The sequence below is a fragment of the Odocoileus virginianus genome, chromosome 5, assembly GCF_023699985.2.
Source record: "Odocoileus virginianus isolate 20LAN1187 ecotype Illinois chromosome 5, Ovbor_1.2, whole genome shotgun sequence".
NCBI classification, from domain to species: Eukaryota; Metazoa; Chordata; class Mammalia; order Artiodactyla; family Cervidae; genus Odocoileus; species Odocoileus virginianus.
In genome coordinates this window covers 41,646,226-41,667,932 of record NC_069678.1, presented here as the reverse complement: position 1 = coordinate 41,667,932, position 21,707 = coordinate 41,646,226, and the positions used below count along the sequence as shown (strand labels likewise).

The following is a 21,707-nucleotide window of genomic DNA, read 5'->3' as shown; positions in this document are numbered from 1 at the left end:
AGCTCTTCCAAAAACAAAAGCCCTGTCCCAAATCTATTCATCATAGAAAATGTGATGTAGCAAACAGCTGGTCTAAGAATTGTATATTCTCTAAAGCTATTTTCCTATCTATAAAGGTAGTCTATCTTTAATTTTCAATATTCTTAAGACAGAAAACTAACGTTTTTTAAAAGCAACTACCTTCTAAAAACCCAGTACATAAAAAAGATGAAAAGAAGACTGTTTTGATCAAAAGAGAAATATGTTTCCATTTTGCTCCCTCACCTGCTGCCAATCTGGCCCCAAAGCTGCTTCCAAAGAACTTAGGGTTTTGGCAGAAGAATCTGAAAAGCCACTGGCAGGCTGACTTTTAACTTTCAGTGCCAGTATACCAGGGTTCTAACTGATCACTTTGAAGACAAGATTTTTCAAGAAGAAAAGCTCAAAGTAAATTATATTCAAATTATTAAAGCAAAGTAAATTACACTGCCCAAAATTTAAAAAAACAAAAAGTAACACAAAACAAAAAGTTAAGGAAGTAAAAAAGAAGGAAGGTAGGCTGGAAAGGGTGGAACCAATTCTTTTTATATCTGGAGTAGGGTAAATACCAACAAGAAAAATAAATGAGATACACATAGCAAGGACAGTCATTCAGCAAGTAAAATGCCATGGTCCATCTTATGTCATCATCAATTTTCTCAGGCTCAGTAAAGTGCACTATGTCTACTTGATTTGTGCCTCTTCTTGAATCAAAAAACAAGTGATTTAGTAGGCAAAACTAACTCCTATTTCCTCTCAACTTTCTGCCCTGTTCTATACTTTGTCTGATGTATTATAACTGAAGAAAAATAACAAGTTATAGACAAGGGGGCAGCTCCAACCACATAAATCTTTGGAATAAGGTGCTATATATTCAGACACCTTGCTTAAGGCTGTTATTGAAATATTGTACAGGGAATCTCAAATCTAAACCTTTTCTTCTATGACATACAACATAAATTTTTGCTCCTAAATTCAACAGTAAGATGACTGTTACAAAATAATGGAATGACATTAACTTCTGATACAGAATTAATGATAAAGGAACTCAGATACTGGTAATAAACTTAGTATCTCCAGACAAGCAAATTTTCATTTGATTAAACTGATAAGATAGCTCCTTTCCCAATTCTTCATGTTTATTAAAATTAAAACAGTTCTAGGAAAAGCTAGGAAACACACATTTAAAACCTGAACCCGAGTGATCCCTTATGTTGGGTACCAAATGTAGAAATCAGACTAATTATTTAAAACATCTTCATTCAGCACTTTTAACTAATAAATAATACATACTAACTCAGCTAAAATATAATTTGAAAATGATTTTTTAAGACTGTATTTAAAAGAAAACAGAAATACTAATTTTCCAAATTTAAAAGTTGAAAATTTTTATTAGCTTAATTTTTAATTCACTTTTTAAAATTAATTAGTTTTTTTAAAAGACTAAATCAAGAAATCCTTTATACTTTGTGTGTTTTTTTTAATAGGTATTTATTTATATTTATTTACTTTTGGCTGTGCTGGGTCTTCATTGCCACACATGGGCTTGCTCTAGCTGCAGCGAGCAGGGGCTACTCTCTCGTGGTGGTGCTTGGTATCTCTCACTGTGGAGACTTCTCCTGTCTCAGAGCATGGGCTCTAGGGTATGCAGGCTTCAGTAGCTGTGGCTCGAGAGCTCTGGAGCACGGGCTCAGTAGCTGTGATGCATGGGCTTAGCCGCCCTGAGGCACGTAGAATCTTCCCAAACCAGGAATCAAACCCCTGTCCCCTGCATTGGCAGGCGACTTCTGAGCCGCTGACTCACCAGGGAAGTCTCAGTCCTTTGTACTTTATTTAGTCTATCCTTCTCATATACATTAACAAAAGAGTGGTTTTTGTTGAGTGGCTAAGTTGTGTCCAACTCTTTTGTGACCCCATGGTTCCTCTGTCCATGGGATTTCCTAGGCAAGAATACTAGAGCAGGTTGCCATTTCTTTCTCTAGGGGAACTTCCCAACCCAGGGATCGAACCCACATCTCTTGCATTGCAGGCAGATTCTTTACCACTGAGCCACCAGGGCAGACTAATAAACAAGCACATTTACTGAGGAGTGACTTTATGCTAAGCTCTCTGCTCATTTCCTTAGATCCTTTATGCCAATCTCCACAACAACCCTAAGGTAGGCACTATTTATAGAGAAGCACACTGAGGCTTAAGAAAGTTTGCCTGAGTCCACACTGCTGGTGAGTGCCACAATCGGATCTGAATCCAAGCCTGACTCCAGGGCCCAGGCACTTTTAACACTTTGTTCCACCCTTAGCATTGAAGTACTTTCACACTTGGTCCTATGCAGGATAGGGGAGGCAAGTGGGAGCTACTACCAGGTAAGAAAATCTTAGAACCTAAATAGAGGGATTCTTTCTAAAACATCTAATTAAATACCTATTCCTTTTAGCTGTGAAAATACTTCAGAGATATGTTAGGAAAATAACTGTCAGCCTTTTCTTATTGAATAAGGGACGGACAAGAAAAACTGAAGGTAATTGTCCACTCAAGCCTAGATAATTTGAATCACCATGAATACATGAAAGATGTCAGGAAGAACTGATTTAAGTAGAAAAATGAATTCTGCTTTAAATCAGTTGAACTAAAAATGACAACAGTAAAAATATTAATATTTACTGAGTATCTATTATGTGCCGAGAACTGTGCTGAGCACCTTACACACATAAATTTTTTAATTTAATCTTCCTATCAATTCTATAAACATATTACTAACATATTACATGACAGAAGGTGATACTGAGGCTCTAAAATGTTAATGAAGTTGCCCACAGTCAGACTAATAAGGGATACAATAAGGATTCAAACCCAGAGCTGACCAAATCCAAAACGTATACATTGATCTCTATGTCTACAACAGTATCAGCAAAAGCAAAAAATTTAAATGGAGAATTCTCATCTAAAGGGCAGGTTATCAATTCGTACTATTTTAAAAAGCAAAATCTAGACAAGATTTTCTTCAACCATACATGAGCATATTTAATGATTAGCTAATTCTATCATTATAGAGATATCGTTGTAAGAGAAAAATAATTCCACTGAATCATTTACCTGGCCAGAGTTGAAGTAAGTAGTGAAGAACTTCAATATGTTTTTTAAAATCCAAAGCAGTCGCAAGTTCCTCGGAATCAGTAAAGACTCTGTTGTTATGGGTGGAAGTCTCTTGCCTCTGACTTAGTAATACTGGTCCAAAGCACACAGCCAAGTTCTGACAAGTCATCTTATTCACATCATGATAAGAAGCCACCAATTTCAAATGATCCAACAACATCATTAGAGTTGCCTAAATTGAATTAAATTTCACTTAATATAGTCAAACAGGGATAAATTCAAGGACATGATTTATAGCAGGAAATATAGACAAACAACCTATCACTTTTTAGAGGGTTGTTTCAAAGATTTTTAGGCTGGATGTTTGGAACTTGAAACACATTTTTTTTTTTAATAAAATGTTACACAGGACACTTAGGTTTTGACAACATGATTTGATTCATTGAATGGTTAAAATAAACATTATCTAAAATGCTCACGAATGAATTCCAAATTTTAGCTGGAGTTCCTTAGAAAATATGCCATCAAATTTTTCCTCTCTTCACTTCTCTAAAAAGATAACAACAGCAAAGGCTGTGACGAAAAGGGGATTAGGGTAGAATTTTTTTTTTTTTTTTTTAAGTTTTAAAAAAACATGAATTTATTCTCTGATAGATTTGGAGGCCAGAAATCTGAAAGGAGTCTCAGGGAGCTAAAATCAAAGTGTCAGCAAGCAGGGCACACTCCTGCGGAAGCTCTAGGGAAGAATCTGTTTCCATGTCTTTTCCAGGGTCTTGAGCTATATTCCTAACATTCCTCAACTCAGGCACCCTTCTTCCATTTTCAAAATTAACAACATAACATCTTCTGATTCTGCTTCCCTCTTTTCATCACATTGTTTTCTCATCTGCCTGTAGTCAAATCTCCCTCTCCCCATCCATTATAAGGATACCTGTGATTACATTTAGGACCTACCTTGATAATCCCAGATAATCTCTCCATCTCAAGATACCTATTTGTTTGTTTGTTTTGGCATGCAGGATCTTAGTTTTCATACTATGTCACTTTTTATGTAAGAAAGAATGGGAAATGAGAAAACATACATGTATCTAATCATTTGTACAAACAGAAATACAGAAAGTATAAACAAAAAACTAATAAGATTAGGTATCTATAGTTGGCTAAATAATGGCCACCAAAAATATCCAGGTTTTTGTAGGTATCATTAAATTAGGTATCTTGAGGAAATTCCTTGGCAGTCCAATAGTTAGGACTTCCCACTTCAACTGCAGGAATCACAGAATATTCATTTTTAAGTTCAGTTAAATCCTGTAGTCATAAGTAGGGGGCACCATCTTAAAATCTAGGTTACCATGGCCAGGTTCTATTGTGATTTAGATTAGGAAGAAGGCCAATGCACTTCTTAATTAATAAATATTTTAAGTAGATAAACAATGGAAAGGGGAAGAATAGAAATGAAAAAAAATTTTTTTAATCCTTGAAGAAACCAGTAAGGGGAATTTGCTTAAGAAGTGAATGGTTATTTAAGTTTAAGCAATTACAAAAAGAAATGATGTTTTTAATATACTGGTATATGATCAATCATTTAACAAAATAAGCATGTAATTTCCTCTTCATAATTGAAGAAATAAATACCAATAATAATCTGTAACTTTTTTAAATTATTAAAAAAATTAAAATGACATAGTATCAGTATTTCTGGAGCCAAAAGTGACAACTGGATTTGGTGATTAGAAGATAATTAGTAACCTTGGCAAGAACAGATCCACAGAGATGGGGTAGGAAGCCAGATAACAGTTTGTTGAGTAGTAAAAGAGTGGTGAAGAAGTGATAACTACCAGAACAAACATTTGGTCAGTGTTCTGCTATGAAGGGAAGGGATCAGGAGCAAAATGGATCTAGAGTAGACTACAGTTGATGTTCTGAAATCAAAACCAGTCACACACTGGTTAACACTGTTAACACACACACATGACTGGTTAAATATATTAGGCTCAATCTCAACAGCAAACCAAGAAACGCAATCTAAAATAAGAAATTTTTTTGTCCTTGAAATAAGATCAGCCAAAAAATGTAATTGTTCTGTCCCTTTTGAAAAGTAATATGAAAACATGTACTAACAGCCTCAAAATGTTCACAATATTTAAATCAACAATTCCACTCTGAAATTCTAATCTAAATAAGTAATTCTAACTGAAAAGAAAACTGTGGACAAATATATACAAATAGGTTCAAAACCTAAATTTTATACAAACAAATAATGATAAATTGTCAAATCCATTCAATGGAATACTTTGCAGCCTTTTTGGAAGGAATATTAACAGCATGAGCTTTAAGGCCAGAAAGGCCTAGATTCATATGATAGACTAGAACACCCAAAAAGCTATATAATCTTGGGCAAGTGATTTAAATTCCCTGACACTCGAGTCTTCATTCATAAGCAAAATGATACATAATTTTACCTTATATTGATGAAGGAACATTTCTACCCCCTCACCCCACCCTCCTTCTTCTGCCTACCTCTTTGTAGCTATCCCTTTCTCCCACCCAAAGGAATAGAAATTCCTAATCTAACTGGACAGAGCACAGGCCATTCAGATGACTAAAATAAACTAGTGCATGAAGGTATTGGGCTTAAAGTATTTCTATCCACTCTTGGACCTTCCACTCTCACATTATAAGAAATATAGGCAAAGTTGGCCTCATCTGGATAAGCCTGGCCATATTTCTTTCCCTTATTCTCCCTTTTGTTTTAAGGAACAACAGCTAAAGTTAGGCTAAGATTAGTTTTGCAAGCCCAGTCATCCTCTCTCTCTTACAAGCATACCGGAAGATATTGGTATGAGATTTAGATCGTGGGAAGGGGGCATATGGGAAGAGACAAGGAGGAAGGAAAGAGTGGTGGTGAGCGCTAAGTCTTGAGGCTAAGTCATGTACACAAAACAGTTACCATATTTTTAAAATACTATTACTAAAAGGAAATAAACCAAAATGTTAATTATATTGCCTTTAGATATTGATAATTATAATTTCCATTCTTCTTTTCTATATCTTCCTAACTTTTAATTATAAACATATCATTTTAATAATAAAATAACAATACTCTTAAAACTTATCAGTATTCATGCCTAGGTTAATATCACATGTGAAAGAGATAAAATTGTTTTCTAGATGATTTATTCTATATAAGAAGCAGTTTCTAGATTTACGCTGTTTAGTCTTTAGCAAAGGTAGAGCTAAAACTCAGTGTTACAAATGTCAAATAACTAAAAAATTATCTGTAGCTCTGGAGCTAAATACTCAGTTCATTAAGTATGTGGTTTGTTTCAGGAAGAATGTATATCTATGGTGCTTACCTTCTCAACGTCAGGCAGACAATCCAGAAGGCCAACAGTGTACTGAGAATCACCTGGATCGTTCTCACAACCATTTGATGACATTTTCAAAGGATTTTTTGCCATTGCATCTAATACAGCCTCATAAAGCTGCTTTGTTATCAGAGGAGAAGGAAGTTCTCTTAAATAATCCTTAAGAACACCTTCAGAAACCAAACAAACCAGAAATATATGTCAATTACTCTTTAGAGTGAAATAATAAAAAGCTGTGGAGAATTTTTTTTTCAAAGTATCATTACGGTGAACTTTTAACATTCTGAAAACAATAAAAGCAGAAATGTAAAAGGTATTGTAACAAAACACTGGCAATTTGTGTTCTTAGAAATTGCTTCATTAACTGACTTTGTTTTGAAACCACGTTAATAATGCACATGCATAATATCCAATTATCATACATATTAGGTTTGTTCATAAAGTAAATTCCTTTTATAAAAAGCTCCTTTAAGTGTGTATAAAACAAAAGAAAATAAGGCATACTAATATTAATTGTAAATTATTCCAATTATATGGATTTTTAATTTCCAGACTTTTCATAAACCCTTGCAAATAAATGTACTAAATAAATGTACTATATAAATGTACTTCCTCTTGAATATAGAAGATATGGCTTAAACACACATACTGAATAGTCAGGATAATCTCCAATGTTATACTATGGAAGAGAAAAATCATTTCTAAAACCAAAACCCAAGAACAGAAAACAACAAATGTGTCACTATGATAGGAATGAGGTAAGTCTATTTCAAACACACCACAAATAGTTATGAACTAAGAGGTGATATAGCTATAGTAAAGGAAACAGGAAAGGATAATAGATGTTACATATAAGGAAGGTAGGTTAAGATAGTAGCTAAATGCTAGAATGTAATCACAAGAAAAAAAATAGATGTTTCTGACAGCAAAAACCTAAATATAGACAATATTGATTTAGAAAATGCTCTCAGCTTAGCTGATAACTTAGTTTGAGGGCTTAATTTGAATTTAAGTGAAAGTGAAAGTCGCTCAGTTGTGTCCAACTCTTTGCGACCCCATGGACTATAGAGTCATTGGAATTCTTCAGGCCAGAATACTGGAGTGGGTAGCCTTTCCCTTCTCCAGGGGATCTTCCCAACCCAGGGATCGAACCCAGGTCTCCTCCATTGCAGGTGGATTCTTTATCAGCTGAGCCACAAGGGAAGCCCAAGAATACTGGAATGGGTAGCCTATCCCTTCTCCAGTGGATCTTCCTGACCCAGAAATCAAACTGGGGTCTCCTGCATTGCAGGTGGATTCTTCACCAACTGAGCTATGAGGGAGGCCCAATTTGAATTTAAACATGATCATAAAGGAAGTTTCCCACCTGATAAATCTTTTAAATTTTGATAATACTATGGCTCATAAGAATCCTTGGCAGGAAATTCAGGTTCAATTCCTGGGTCGGGAAGATCCCCTAAGAAGGAAATGGCAACCCACTCCAGTATTCTTGCCTGGGAAATCCCATGGGCAGAGAAGCCTGGTGAGCTACAGTACCTGGGGTTCCAAAATAGTCAGATGTAACTAAACAACACAACAATGGTAAATTAGTTTCTTATGCATCCTTCCAGCATTTGTTTATGCAAATATAAGTATTAATAATATACTACTATTTGTTCTCCTTTATTACATAAAAGACAGTATATATACTTTTTCATTTAACATTTTATCCTTGCTATGTGCTGTGTTTAGTCACTCAGTCATGTCCGACTCTTTGCGACCCCACGGACTGTAGTCCGCCAGGCTCCTCTGTCCATGGGGATTCTCCAGGAGAGAATACTGGAGTCGGTGGCCATGCCCCCCTCCAGGGTATCTTTGCAACACAGGGATCAAACCCAGGTCTCCTGCACTGCAGGCAGATTCCCTACCAACTGAGCCACCAGGGAAGCCCAAGAATACTGGAGTGGGGAGCCTGTCCCTTCTCCAGGGGATCTTCCTGACCCAGGAACCGAACCGGCGTCTCCTGTACTGCAAGTGGATTCTTTACCAGCTGAGCTACCAGGGAAGCCCTATCCTTGCCATAACCCTTGCCATATTTTCTGTACACAGAAATTTTCTTCAAACATTTTTACAGCCACATCACAGTATTCCAATGTATGGATGCCCCACTTTTTGATCAAGTCAGTGGCTACAGACAGATACTTGTATTCTTTCTAATCTTCTGTTATTTCAAAACATGCTACAATGAATAACCTTGCATATCATCATTCTGTATATATGCAGGCATGTTCATAGGACAAATTCCAAAAACAGGACTGCTGAATCAAAAATATCTTTGTCATTCTGAGGAAAAGGAAGTGTAAGGATGTTTCCTAGGTCTGGGGCTTCAGCCACTAGGTGAATAATAGTGCTATTACTTGAAACGGGGGAAAGGAGGAAAACCATGCTTTAGGGGATAGAAAGGAGTTTCATTTTGAACATATTAAGCTTAAGTTATGTATGGGACATTCAAGGGTACTAGATATAAAAATCTGAGACTCAGGAAAAAGATAGTTGGAGACACAGATCTGAGAATGATCAACTTAAACATGATGACTAGAACCTTGGGAATGACTGAGATTATCAAGGAGGAGAGAGACAGAAAGAGAGAAAGAAAGAAATTGAAGTCGCTCAGTCGTGTCTGACTCTGCGACCCCATGGACTGTAGCCCGCCAGGCTCCTCAGTCCATGGGATTTTTCAGGCAAGGATACTAGAGTGGCTTGCCATTCCCTTCTCCAGGGGATCGTCCCAGCCCCGGGATCGAACCAGGTTCTCCCACACTACAGGCAGACTCTTTACCATCTGAGCCACCAGGGAAGCCAAGGAGGTAATACAGAGTCATATGAGAAGGCCTAATAATAAGAGAAAATGATGAAGAACATCAATCAGCTCTTTTTAAATAAAATTTTTTCTTCTTTTAAAAATTTATTTTATTTATTTTTAATTGAAGGATGTTTGCTTTACAATGTTGTATTGGTTTCTGCTGTATAACAATGTGATTCAGCTACAAATATACATATATCCCTCCCACCCCACCCCCCATCCCAATCTTCAATCAGCTCTTAAGTGGTCATTAGGAAGAGGATTTTCCAAAGGTGACTAGGGAATAATGGCTAAAGACGTGTGAACGGTAAGTAGAGACAGGATGGGGGTGAGGGCAGGACAGGTAAATATGCTATCAAGTCAGTAAAGGAAAGAACGTTTCAAGAAAGAGTTTAAGCTATCAGTTGATACCCAATAATAATTAGGTTAGATAAGAAGAGTGTGCTAGATTGGCCATTTGTATGTTAAAGTCATTCAGAATGATGGCAGGACTTCAGCTGGAAATCTAACCATAGGTAAGATATCAGTCTTTAGTGAATAGATGAAAATGCCCAAGTATTCTGATGATGATATTAAACAGGAAAGAGGAGGTAAAAGACTGTGCTGTGAGCCTCCAAAAAACCTTATTCCTTAACATAGCATAACTTTCTACTCCATAGTAAAAAGATAACAAGATGGAAATAGCAGGAAGGAACCAAGAGAATACTGACTAAACTTTTTCTTTGATATATACAAAGAGATACAATATATATAAATTGCTTGGCATATAATAATAATCAATACCTGTTAGATATACAGTGATATTCCCATTTCTTAACTTATATCATGTGATCTTTACTAGTATGATTAGTTTCCCACAATGAATAGCAACATTCAGTTTAAAAAGCATCTACAACTAGAAAGTGAAAATGCAATTTTCTGTAGCTGCGAAACAAAGACACTACTAAACCTTTAGGGCATAATTTTTTTTAAAGGTTCCATATTTGTTCCTCAACAAAACAAGACTTGTTAGTTCTCATAAAACTCAGTATGCCCTGGTAATTTGAGACTTGTCCTATAATGCAATTATATTAAATTAAAATCTAAAAGATCTCCAGAAAAGATAACTTTATAACTTAGTGAAAATATATGTCAAATATCATTATCCTTTATATGAGTAATATACCAAACAACCATTAATATAAATGGAATTTTAAATTGATCCAGGTTGAAGATTACTTACTTCACTATAATTTGAAGGCAAATAAGGGAGAATTATTATAACAAACATTAAGCACTTAAGAGTATGCTCAGCATATTATGTTCAATGAAGTTAAGGTTATTATTGCTTTTCTATTAATAAATGCAGACAAACTTCACAGGAAAAATAATCAAAAGATTTTATAAAATGATACAGAGAGGAAGTATTTATAGTACATTGTGACATATAAGATATAACGACTCATAAATCTAGAAATTGGCCATATGGCCTTATCTCAAAAACTTAAGTGACAGACAGGGGCATCTTAAAACCATGTTGCTTTCTTAACATCTTTCAAACACTTTTGGACATAAAAAACATAAGATAATAAATTTGTGGTGACAATCTTTAATGCTACAGAAGCTACGTAGAAAAGACTTGGGGGAAATTTATGATGAAGTTTATTTAATGCAACACAGTATATCTTTTATCATGTACTTGAAGCAGGCAATTATTGGTAAATAAAGAACTGGTTTAAGCTGCCCTGCAATAGTTAGATACTATGAAATCATATGCCTCTTACCTTCAGGCACAAGGACCAACTACATAGGAAGATTCTACTCATCCCTGTGATGCAATATAGGTATCACCACACTGAAAATAAAAGGGCATTCTATCTCTAAAACTACATCTACTTCTCAGAGACTGGTTTGAAGTACCTATATTTTATTAACTCTCAGTCACAAAATTCACCATTCTCTCTGCCTAAAACTTGACTAATTGAATAATAAATACACTGACTTGTCTAGTATCTTCTCTTAAAACGATGAATAAATTTTACACCTCAAATTTTGCACCTGATTGAAAAAAATCTGATTTGTCTGGAGTACTTCATTCTGTATTCCAGACAAACCAATTACTAAGAACACATTAAACTGTGAATAAACTCTATCATTCACTCCATTAACATCTCTTTTAGACCTATTGAACTGTTAATTATATTTCAAAGTTTACTTAGAAATATGAGTTCACACGAAACAAACACATGAGGCAACACTATTACTGGCCAACTCCCCAAATTTTGAGCCATGATGAGCCCCTGTGTATAATTTATTGCAATTCCAATGGTATTTCTCAGACAAAGCTTAAATCATTCCATTGGCCTTTTATCAAGAAAGAAAAGAGCTCTTGGTTGTTCTGAAAAACAACTTTACTGAAATGGAATACAAAGAATAAAGCCAAGAAATATCTAATTCATAAATTATGGAAACTCAACTTTAGAAAAGAATGCTTCTATAAATCTAACATTCATTGATCTACTGTCATATCTTCTGCATATGCTACAAATTTCTGACAATTCAAACCACATCACTTCATCTTCTTAAACTGTACACGCTTGACATAATTTTTATCTCCAAGTCAAGGCTTCAACTAAGACAAAACCTCCTTCTATTCAGAATGTAATTTTCTGAGAATTGATATTTGTAAAATTTCTCTTTAATAAATTCATAAAATGAGTCTTTTGCTAACTCTATTAATTATATACTACTAAGGGAAAAAATCTACTTTTTTGTAGAAATGACCCATTTTTTTAGTAGAAATAATAAATCTTCTTCCATTAGAAAAATAAAAGTAACCATTATTTCTGGTTTGCTAAAACTTATAGGAAAAAAAAGTGCTTTGGTTTGTCTTCTTTTAGGATTAAAATGCTTTGGATGAAACTTAGTTATCCAAGAATGTATATTAAATAATCGATGAAAATACAGTCATTCAGAGTTCAGAGATTGGGAAGCTCAATTATTTGGAAAGTCTCAATGCTAAAAGTTGGCTTTAAGGATTCCAATCATTAAAAATCTCTAATGTGTGCAAGTTGAGCCCTCCTCAAATTCTCACCTAGATAACTGTGTGCAAAATAAGAAAGCAATTTAGAAGATAAAAACAAACATTGTTAGAGCAAGGGGAAAAAAATGGTAGTTGACAATAGAGAGAAGAGAAAGACTATCAAAATACATAGACAATCTGGAAATACATACCAAAGCATCTGTAGGTGAAAGGATGTGATATCTGAGATTATGGTTCAAAATAGTCCAAGTTTGGGGAGAATCAAATGAGGGGTATAAATGAGACAGGTTTGGTCATTACGGAAGCCAGATGATGGACAAAGAAGGTTTATCATAGTATTCTACGCTTGAAAACTTTGCTAATAAAAAGCAAAACAACAACAAAAAACAAACATGGAATTATAAGCCAATAGTCCCCAAATATTGATTAGTTATCAAAAATCTCCTAAAGGCCTTTTTTTCTGTTCTCATATGATCTCTCCACAGAATGACACTGCATCACACCTTGCCCTGAAAACTCTATTGTTTCTTATTTCCCAAACTTTCCGACTCCTTTCCTCTCAATCTCTTTAGATGTTTCTTCTTTCTTTGCCTGCCTCCAAAGTTTGGAGATCCTCGAAGTTCTGGTCTTTTGAAACTTTACAGACAATTGGAAGGTGTTCATTATAACTAGTGCCAATGACCATCAAGTTGCCATTTTCATCACTCAGGGTTTTAAAGAGTATTTGCAATGCTGTACATTAAACTCTATTCATCATCTGGGCAAATAAGAGACCCCTCACATTCTACTACATCCTCTCCTTAGCTGCAGATAAGCACTTTCAACTTTGCTTGATATATCCACTGAGATCTCCAACTGGTACCTCAAGTTCAATATGTTTGAAAAGAAATCCAGTTCATAATCTTTTTCTACATTTCTCCACCAAAAGCAGCAGTTTTCTCTTTCTTATTTCTGCTAATGGAATCCAATCAACCAGGCGTCAAAGTCATGTTTGTCTGGGCCCTCCCTGTCTTCATATACTTTCAATTATACTCCTTCCTGCTGTTGCTATTGCTGTTAAGATGCCATCTGCTCTCATTACCTCTTTGCTGAGACTATTGCCAAGCCTTCCTAACTGGTTTTCTTTCCTCTTTTATCTTTTAATATCAATCCATCACACAGACTTGCCAGATAAGTATTCCTGAAGACTATCTCTGAAGATTTCATTCCTCTGCTCAAAAATCTTTGATGGATTCCCTCTGCCTAGTAAATAAATCTAAATTCTCTAACCAGATAGTCAATGCCCCTTATATTACCTATGCACCAGTCAAACTGAACCTGATGGCATTTTATTTATCACTCTGTGAAGACAAGGTACCCTTTTCCTTCTGTCAGTTACTGGAGCTAATTGAATGTAGGTCTTACTATTTCCAAAGGTTGGCTGTTTGAGAACAGGGACCATATCTTGGTACCTCCTCATAGAAAATAACACAGTAGTGTTTGTGAAAGAAGGAAAAAAAAGACTGCAGAATAATACCAAAACAGTATTTCAATTCTCTTTCTTGCAGAGGTAGTCTTTCAGAATGTGGACATAAAATAACATCTATTTATTACCTGTTATTACATTTATATCTGGGTACTGGCTTTCACACAGACCAACAGCTTTGCTATCCCTCTCAAAAGCCTCTCGAAGTTCTTTCTTGACTGCTGCCGAGCCACATAATCGGTATAGGCCTACTACCTAGAAATAAAATTATCGCCACATTATGGTAAATTGGATAAAGAGAAAATATAATAGTACAGTATGTACAAATCACATGACTTTGGCAATCGTATACATTCTGATGGCATTTAATTAAAAATATCTCAAACATAAGCTTCTGAAGTCTCACCACAGACTATAATGATGGTAGTTACAGTTTAATACAAATTTTATACTTTCATTTAAATTCAAATGATATACTATGTCACCTGTAGTGCTACCTATAATATCTTAAGCAAAGACACAATCCCTTCCCTTTAATTTTATACACTCAACCAATATCTCCATGGGTGCCCTTTTACATCTTTTGCTCCAGACTGAAGTAATACAGCACAACAGCTAATCAAAAATTTTGGATTCATAAAGCCCCACACTATCACTCCTTGCTTGGTGAATTTGGTCAAGTTACTTAATTTGTTTAAAACTCAGTTTATTTTTAAATGCTATAAACTCAGTTTTTTTTTTTTTTTTTTTTAAGTATACATTTGAAATAAGGTTCCAGGAAACTATTTGTGCAAAGTTATCTTTTAAAGTTTCTCAGGAAGAAATGAAAACAAATCTAGGGTTTTTTTTTAACTTACCAAGTGAATTGATTATAAAGCATTGAAGGAAATTCAGTGGAAATAACATAAAGGTGAAAATAAAACTTTTAGTTCAAAATGTATTTATGGTGCAAAGACACCACTCACTCTCCCTTCAATCTACATTAAAAAGATTTGTTTTTTTAAACATTGTTAGTTCAATATAAATTCACTAAGAGAAAATCAACATGATATCTTAAAGAGAAAACAGGCCTAATTAAGCAATTGGGGCCTTTTAAAAGAAAAAAATCTTCATGAAAATTGAAGAAAGTGGTCGTCATCTATACTTTTACATCAAAGACTATTTAGGAAAGAAGTTCAGTCACCTTGAATTGAAAGACTGCATAAAGATATCCAACTTCAAGACAGAAATAAAGTGAAAACACACAATGTGATCCCCAAGGATCTGAGCTAGAAATCATTTAAAAATATTAAAAATGATCTAGAGGAAGAAAGCAAATGAAATTTACAGGTTTACTTATGACACTAACCTCTCATGAATTATTAAATAACTGATAGACTACACTACAAAAGGTGGGTCTTAATATAGGAAAGTGTCAGGAATGGATCCATGGAAATGTTATCCAAAATATTTGAGATGACAAGCACTCAGTATTAATTTAAAGATAGTAGAGAACCTACAACTATTTCTAAAAGAAGGTAGTTCAAGGTGCTGCTGAATTCAAAAGGATCAACAGGATATGGGAAACCAAGGAATACACTAGGAATAAAATTCAAATTTCCCATTCTTCTCCACATTCATGGTGTATTCATATTGACAGTAGCAGGTGTTAGTTACATCATCAAGAGAAAGAAAATCAGAATGGCAAATGATCCAGAAAATGAAACTAAAATATTAAACAGGATCAAAGGAAACACTACAACATTAGAAGAAACCAACTTGAGTAGAGCCCTTCTAGTGTAAGCAAACTTAAAGTGTCACAAAAATCTCATAAAGAGATTAAGCTTGAGAAAGATGAACATAGAACAAATTAAAGAAAGTAATATTTCAATAGCAGGTGATAATTTAATGTGTTATCCCAAAAGCTGAAATTACAAATATAGTTTTTAATAGTGAATAAAAGAAGGAAGATATGCTATACATACATCAGGGAGGAATATTTTAGGATATATTCCTTAACTTCAGAGGCTGATTTCTTAAATCAAACACTTGAAGTACATGCTTGATGCCTCTAGTAAGGACAGAATCTAAACTGGACGGACCATGAGTATGATTTCTATACTAATCTTTTCCAACTCGAAGCAGGAGATGCATGATAGTAGCCTTCCAAGTATTTGGAAAATATCACAAACTATTTTTGTATGACTAGCAAAACCTGATTGTCATGGTTAAAAAAAAAAAAAAAAAGAATACTGACTAGAAAGGTAAACAAAATTTAAGCAGTATGCTTAAAATGTTTATAAAATACAGGCACATATCAGCCTCTTTCTGTATGTGTATTGGGGTGGAACAGGGAGAAGCAAAAGAGACAAAACAAGAAAAGGTGTTTAAGAAGTACTGTTTCAAACATATAACTGTAAATCTGACTTTTTATTTCACAGGAAATAATTCCTTATTAAAATAAATCTTTCTAAACTTTATAGAAATAAAAAGCATTCCTAAAAAATATTTTCTTGGCATTTAAAAATCACTTAAAACAGTCTTATCTACTTGCTTTTTATAAAATATTTTCAGAAAAGAGGGTGTAAAAGTACAGTGCTATTTGAGTTACTTATGGGGCTTCCCTGGTGGCTCAGACGGTGAAGAATCTGCCTGCAATGCAGAAGACCGGGGCTCAATCCCTGAGTCGGAAAGGTCCGCTAGAGGAGGAAATAGCTACCCACTCCATGCACATGAGAACTCCATGCACAGGCTACAATTCATGGGGTCACAAAGAGTCGGACACGACTGAACCACTAACACACATTTTAAAGTACAATTGTAAAAGACTTTAGCTTTATTTAAAGTCTACCTAACCTCTGGCTTCTCTATATGCTGCCTGGGAAAAAATATGGAGGGAAAATAGACACCCTTAAGAAAAGAGTAACTGGACCAAAGCTGGATTCTAAAGGCCTCACTTCCACCCAGGCAACACAAACTTGACTTGATAGAATCTCATATCTGAAAGAGATTTCAAAAATTCAAATATCCTACCTCTCAGCTTCAGAAAGTTACTACATCTATTTTTATTAACATAAGCAGAAAAAACTCACAGAGATTAAGTGACTTGCCCAACATCACACAATAATGGATGAGAAACCAGAATCTAAGTTTCCTGTATCTTTATATCAAACTTCATTAAGTTAGGAGGTTTCTATAGTTTCCATGTTAAATTGAAGGTAGGTTATTTTACATTTGCTTCTACATTCTTCTAAAGAAACCATATTTCAGATTTTATGGTATTCATCCTTGATATTTTTGATCAATGTTATAAATTCTGATAGCACTAAAGCAAAATACTTTAGTAATGATTCTAAGGCTTATTTTGTATTGCAAAAGATTAGTATAAATAATTACTTGTACCTCATATCAATATTCTCAGTGATACACTGCTTCTCATTGTCATTCTACAAGTATTAATGAAAATAAAGATAAGGTCTGGAGGTGGTGGTGTCCAACTCTTGGGACCCCATAAACTATGCTTCTCTGTCCATGCACACCATGCTTCTCTGTCCATGAGATTTCCGAGAAAAGAACACTGGAGCGGGTTGGCATTTCCTTCTCCAGGGGATCTTCCCAACCCACGGATCGAACCAGTCTCCTGTATCTCCTGCATTTGGCTGGTGGATTCTTTACTGACTGAACCACCAGGAAAGCCCAAAAAATAAGGTCTACCAACTGGTTCACATTTACATGAAAGTGAAAGTATCAGTCATGTCCGACTCTTTATGCCCCATGGACTAAGGTTCACCAGACTCCTTTGTCTGTGGAATTCTCTAGGCAAGAATAGTGAAGTGGATTGCCATTTCCTTCTCCAGGGGAACTTCCCGACCCAGGGATTGAACCCAGGTCTCCTGTGTTACAGGCAGATTCTTTACCGTCCAAGCCACGAAGGAAGCCCATCTTGTTACAAATAGCACCAGGTTTTTTGTTTGTTCTAATGAACTGCTTTTACCTTCTTTAAAAGGAAAAGAGAATGAGATGTGCTTTTATTAGTAGGACCTCGCCTTATCCACCAAGCTATCCCAAAGGTAAGACATGGATAAGCTTATGCTTTCCAAAGTGTGGAACTAAGGGAGAACAGGAAATAAGGGCAGGGAGTTAATTTTAGGAGTGAAACAGGGTTATAAGAGTCACTGTTGAACTCTCTATCAAAGGAAAGTCAAACTATGCAAAAACATTCCTTAAATGAATTAGTCTTAGTCCACGTTATTAGCTCTGGCTTTTCCTAGGAATGTCACTGTAAAATGCCATATCTTCATCTCAAAGTTTAAGTCCATGCAGCCCTGCATCAAACATAAAGAACCATCTAGCATGCTTTCAATCACTGACAACACAGGTTAAGGCATAAATTATATCCTAAACAGCAATGAAATAAAAATAAAGAATAGGAGTGAGAAAAAGTCTAAATTAGATTTTTTTAAAACTTACCTTGAACTCCTTAAGACTTACTATAAATAAATTGAATTAATTACTTAAATAGATAGATAAGGGGGCAATAGAGAAACACAGTAAAATAATACCTGACAGCCTCTCTTTTCAATTTCCATAATACATTTCTGAATCAGAAGTGGTACCATCAAGCCTATATTTTCTTTCTCTACAACTTTTCGAATATCAACACCAAATATTACTGGTTCTCGATTTATATCTAGCCCATGAAGTGAATTTTCCCACTGTTCCAAAAGAGTCACTTTTACGTAAATAAGACCTCTAGGTTCAAGTTTGACAGCCAATTGATGTGTCTTTGTCACTCGGAATAAGGTGGGAAGAACAACAGTTCCATGACAACACACTCGGTTTTTTCTTGGAGTGGGTTCCCAACTAAACACTACTAATTTCAAATGCTGTGCATTTTCAATTTCTATGTTGAAAGTGTGATCCATGTCTAAAAACGTTGTTCGACATGTGAGCAAAGCTGTTCTGGCTTTGTTCACTGAATCTACCTGAATTGCACAAAAGACATCTTTTGAGTCTATCCTAGGTGGTTTTAAATCCTCAGCACCATAGAAATGCACACTCATGAGCCCAGATATGTACTGTGAACACTTAGGTTGATCAGAAAAGCTGTAATGTCTAAAAGCATCAATGTCTATTTCATTCTTGCTGCCGCTATTTGGAATTATGTCTTTTCCTTTTGCAAATTTGTTTTCGGATCCATATTTGCTAGATTTGGCTATCAGTTCAGGTGAATCTCCATCACTGAGGTAACCACCTTTGCAGGAATACTTAGAACTCACAGACGTTTTCTTCTGATAGCTATGCTGAGAAGACACACTGGTATCAAGATGGTACCGACTTATTACATTCCTCTTAGCAGCTGTGGTTGTATTCCCAGAAGGTAGAATAACAGCGTGATGAATCTCTTGACAGTTACATTTAGACAAAGGAGGAGTATTATCTGGACTGTTTACATAATTCAAGGTTCCTTTAACACTCAGTTTTCGGCTCAGTTCTGGCAACTTTTTCATCTTCATGGAAAGTTTCCTCACAGTTCGTGGAGATTTTATTTTATCCGGCAAAGACCAATTTATTGAACTGCCTTTTTTCACAGGGCTAGGGCTTGGTGAAGATGGTTCCTTAACTCCCAAATCAGTCTTGTTTGTACCAGCTACACTCCCTGGACCTTGAAAAAAAAAAAAAATAAGGTGAGATGTTTCAATTTCTTTTTACTTTATAAACCACAAATTTAACAAGCTCTCATATGGACAGAAATTCTTCCCTGTTTCATCTTAATGGTGAGGTTTAGTTAAAAGTTTAGCTGAATTCTCATTACCAAGTTTAAGCAGAATATCAAGATCTACAAACAGCTGATGGTGGAAAGAAACATCTTCCTCTTCATCTGCTTTTCTATTCTGAAGGTTTGGAGGAAAGGTAATATAGGTTCCTTTTAAATCTTTCCCACTGCAATATACTTCAGTGAGTATGTATTTATAACTGTAAACAGTGGATATCAGGAAAGGTAATATAGGTTCCTTTTAAATCTTTCCCACTGCAATATACTTCAGTGAGTATGTATTTATAACTGTAAACAGTGGATATCAGGAAAGGTAATATAGGTTCCTTTTAAATCTTTCCCACTGCAATATACTTCAGTGAGTATGTATTTATAACTGTAAACAGTGGATATCAAAGAAAACTAGGAAAGCTTCCTATTTTAATATGTTCATTTTAACATATTAAAACATCAACTTTTACATTTCCTACTTTAATGTATTTATTTAGAAATTTCACCTAATATAAGAATGATTGATAAAATGTATTTCCTGATAATTTTCAGTTTCCATAAAGAATAAAGTGTTAAGATGCTTTCAAATTTTTCTCCTCAAAAATTGATTTATTTTTTTCTGAATGTCAAAGTTACTCAGGCTTACAATAAAAAGTTTTTCTAAAAATTTAGAAAACACAAATAAATAACAGCCCATATCACCAAAAGATTAATCATTGTAAAACTGCACTACCAGGAGATTAATCATGGTAATATAGCAGTGAAAATTATATTAAAAGTAGCTTCTATTATTATTATTAAATTATAATATTTATTATTAAAAATAATACCAGTCAACTTTTACTGAGCTAGACAAAGTATGAAAACTTAATTTAATAATCAGCATGCATGGACCCTCATTTAAGTCTCATAATAACCTTACGAGTTAAGATACCATTCTCCAGATGAGGAAATTGATGCATGAGCTGTCTAATTTGTCTAAAATCACAAATCTGGTAAGTGGAAGAATAAGGACTCATATCTGAACACAGGCTTTCAGAATCTGTGCTCTAAAATACTATACTTGCACTCTTTCCATCTTTTTAAACATTTTTCTGTCCATACATATACACCAAATTGACTTTCAAAGACCTTTCTTCAACTATTATTAAGAAGTTAAAGCATTCCATTTAACCTTAAACTTTTAATTCCCAGTTAAAAAAAAAAAGGATGTGAAGCTAATCAATTTCATTTAAAAATCTGAATATTTCCTGGTAAGTTTTCAAATTAATAGAGCAAATTGAAAGTAGCTTCTAAAAATTTAATATTATATAAATTTAAACTGTGCCTTTAAAGAAAAACATAGTATTACCCCAATTATTTAAAATTTAAATTAATTTTTCATACTTTATCTAATTATTCCTTATAAAGATCCTTAATGACCCTAGTACCAGAGGCTACTCTATGTAGTACCACATTTGACAATTAAAATGAGAAAAGTGTTTATTCATTTCAAAAAATCAATAGATTAAATGACCTTTCTTTAAAGTATTAAAATAGTCTTAACAGTCCTCTCTCCATCCTTATTTGTGTGTCCTATTGACAAAACAGTTTCTTTACAGAGAAAGGACTATTTTAAGTATGCCTGTTGGGCTTTTCTGGTACGTAACTTAAGAAATGGAGTGTTTAATAAACTAGACAAAGCATTCCCTTATACTGTAAACTGCAGTACAATTCTACTGGTTTACTGGTCTAAAATATTCTACAGTAATCAGAGTCCTGCTGTAGCATACAATCTATCTATTTTGTCATGGCCTAAAGAAGCTACCCAGTATACAAAATTGTTCTAGGTTTTATTAAATAAAGAGTCAATCTAATGTAATGACTTTTTTAAAAACATATTTCTACTGCAGGCAAGACTGAATTTATTGAAACAAAAATGCTTTATTTTTATAAAATCCAAGAGCTGAAATATGACCAAGTTCAACAATCATTTAAAATTAAACCACAATTATACTAATCAAATCACAGATTAGCTATAAAGGGAAAGCAAAAAAGGAAAAATCTTTCAAAATAAATTTATGAACCAGACTAGAATCAATTGAAACTGGCACATTCCCTTCAGCACCTAAAACAATAAATGGCACATAGCAGGAGCTAAATGTATATTGAAT

General features: G+C 34.5%; 1 protein-coding gene across 3 annotated transcripts in view; it reads right to left on the bottom strand.

Annotated features, from left to right (window-relative positions):
• Positions 1-21,707, bottom strand: part of SYDE2 (synapse defective Rho GTPase homolog 2) — a 41,313-nt gene that overhangs the window by 8,291 nt on the left and 11,315 nt on the right. For 2 of the 3 annotated variants that reach the window (XM_070467816.1, XM_020877245.2), the window contains exons 3-6: positions 18,350-19,452; positions 13,937-14,063; positions 6,468-6,649; positions 3,112-3,343 (exon numbers count right to left, since the gene is read on the bottom strand). In XM_070467816.1, coding sequence (XP_070323917.1) covers positions 3,112-3,343; positions 6,468-6,649; positions 13,937-14,063; positions 18,350-19,452 — 1,644 coding nt within the window. The other variant, XM_070467817.1, reaches the window with a different exon arrangement.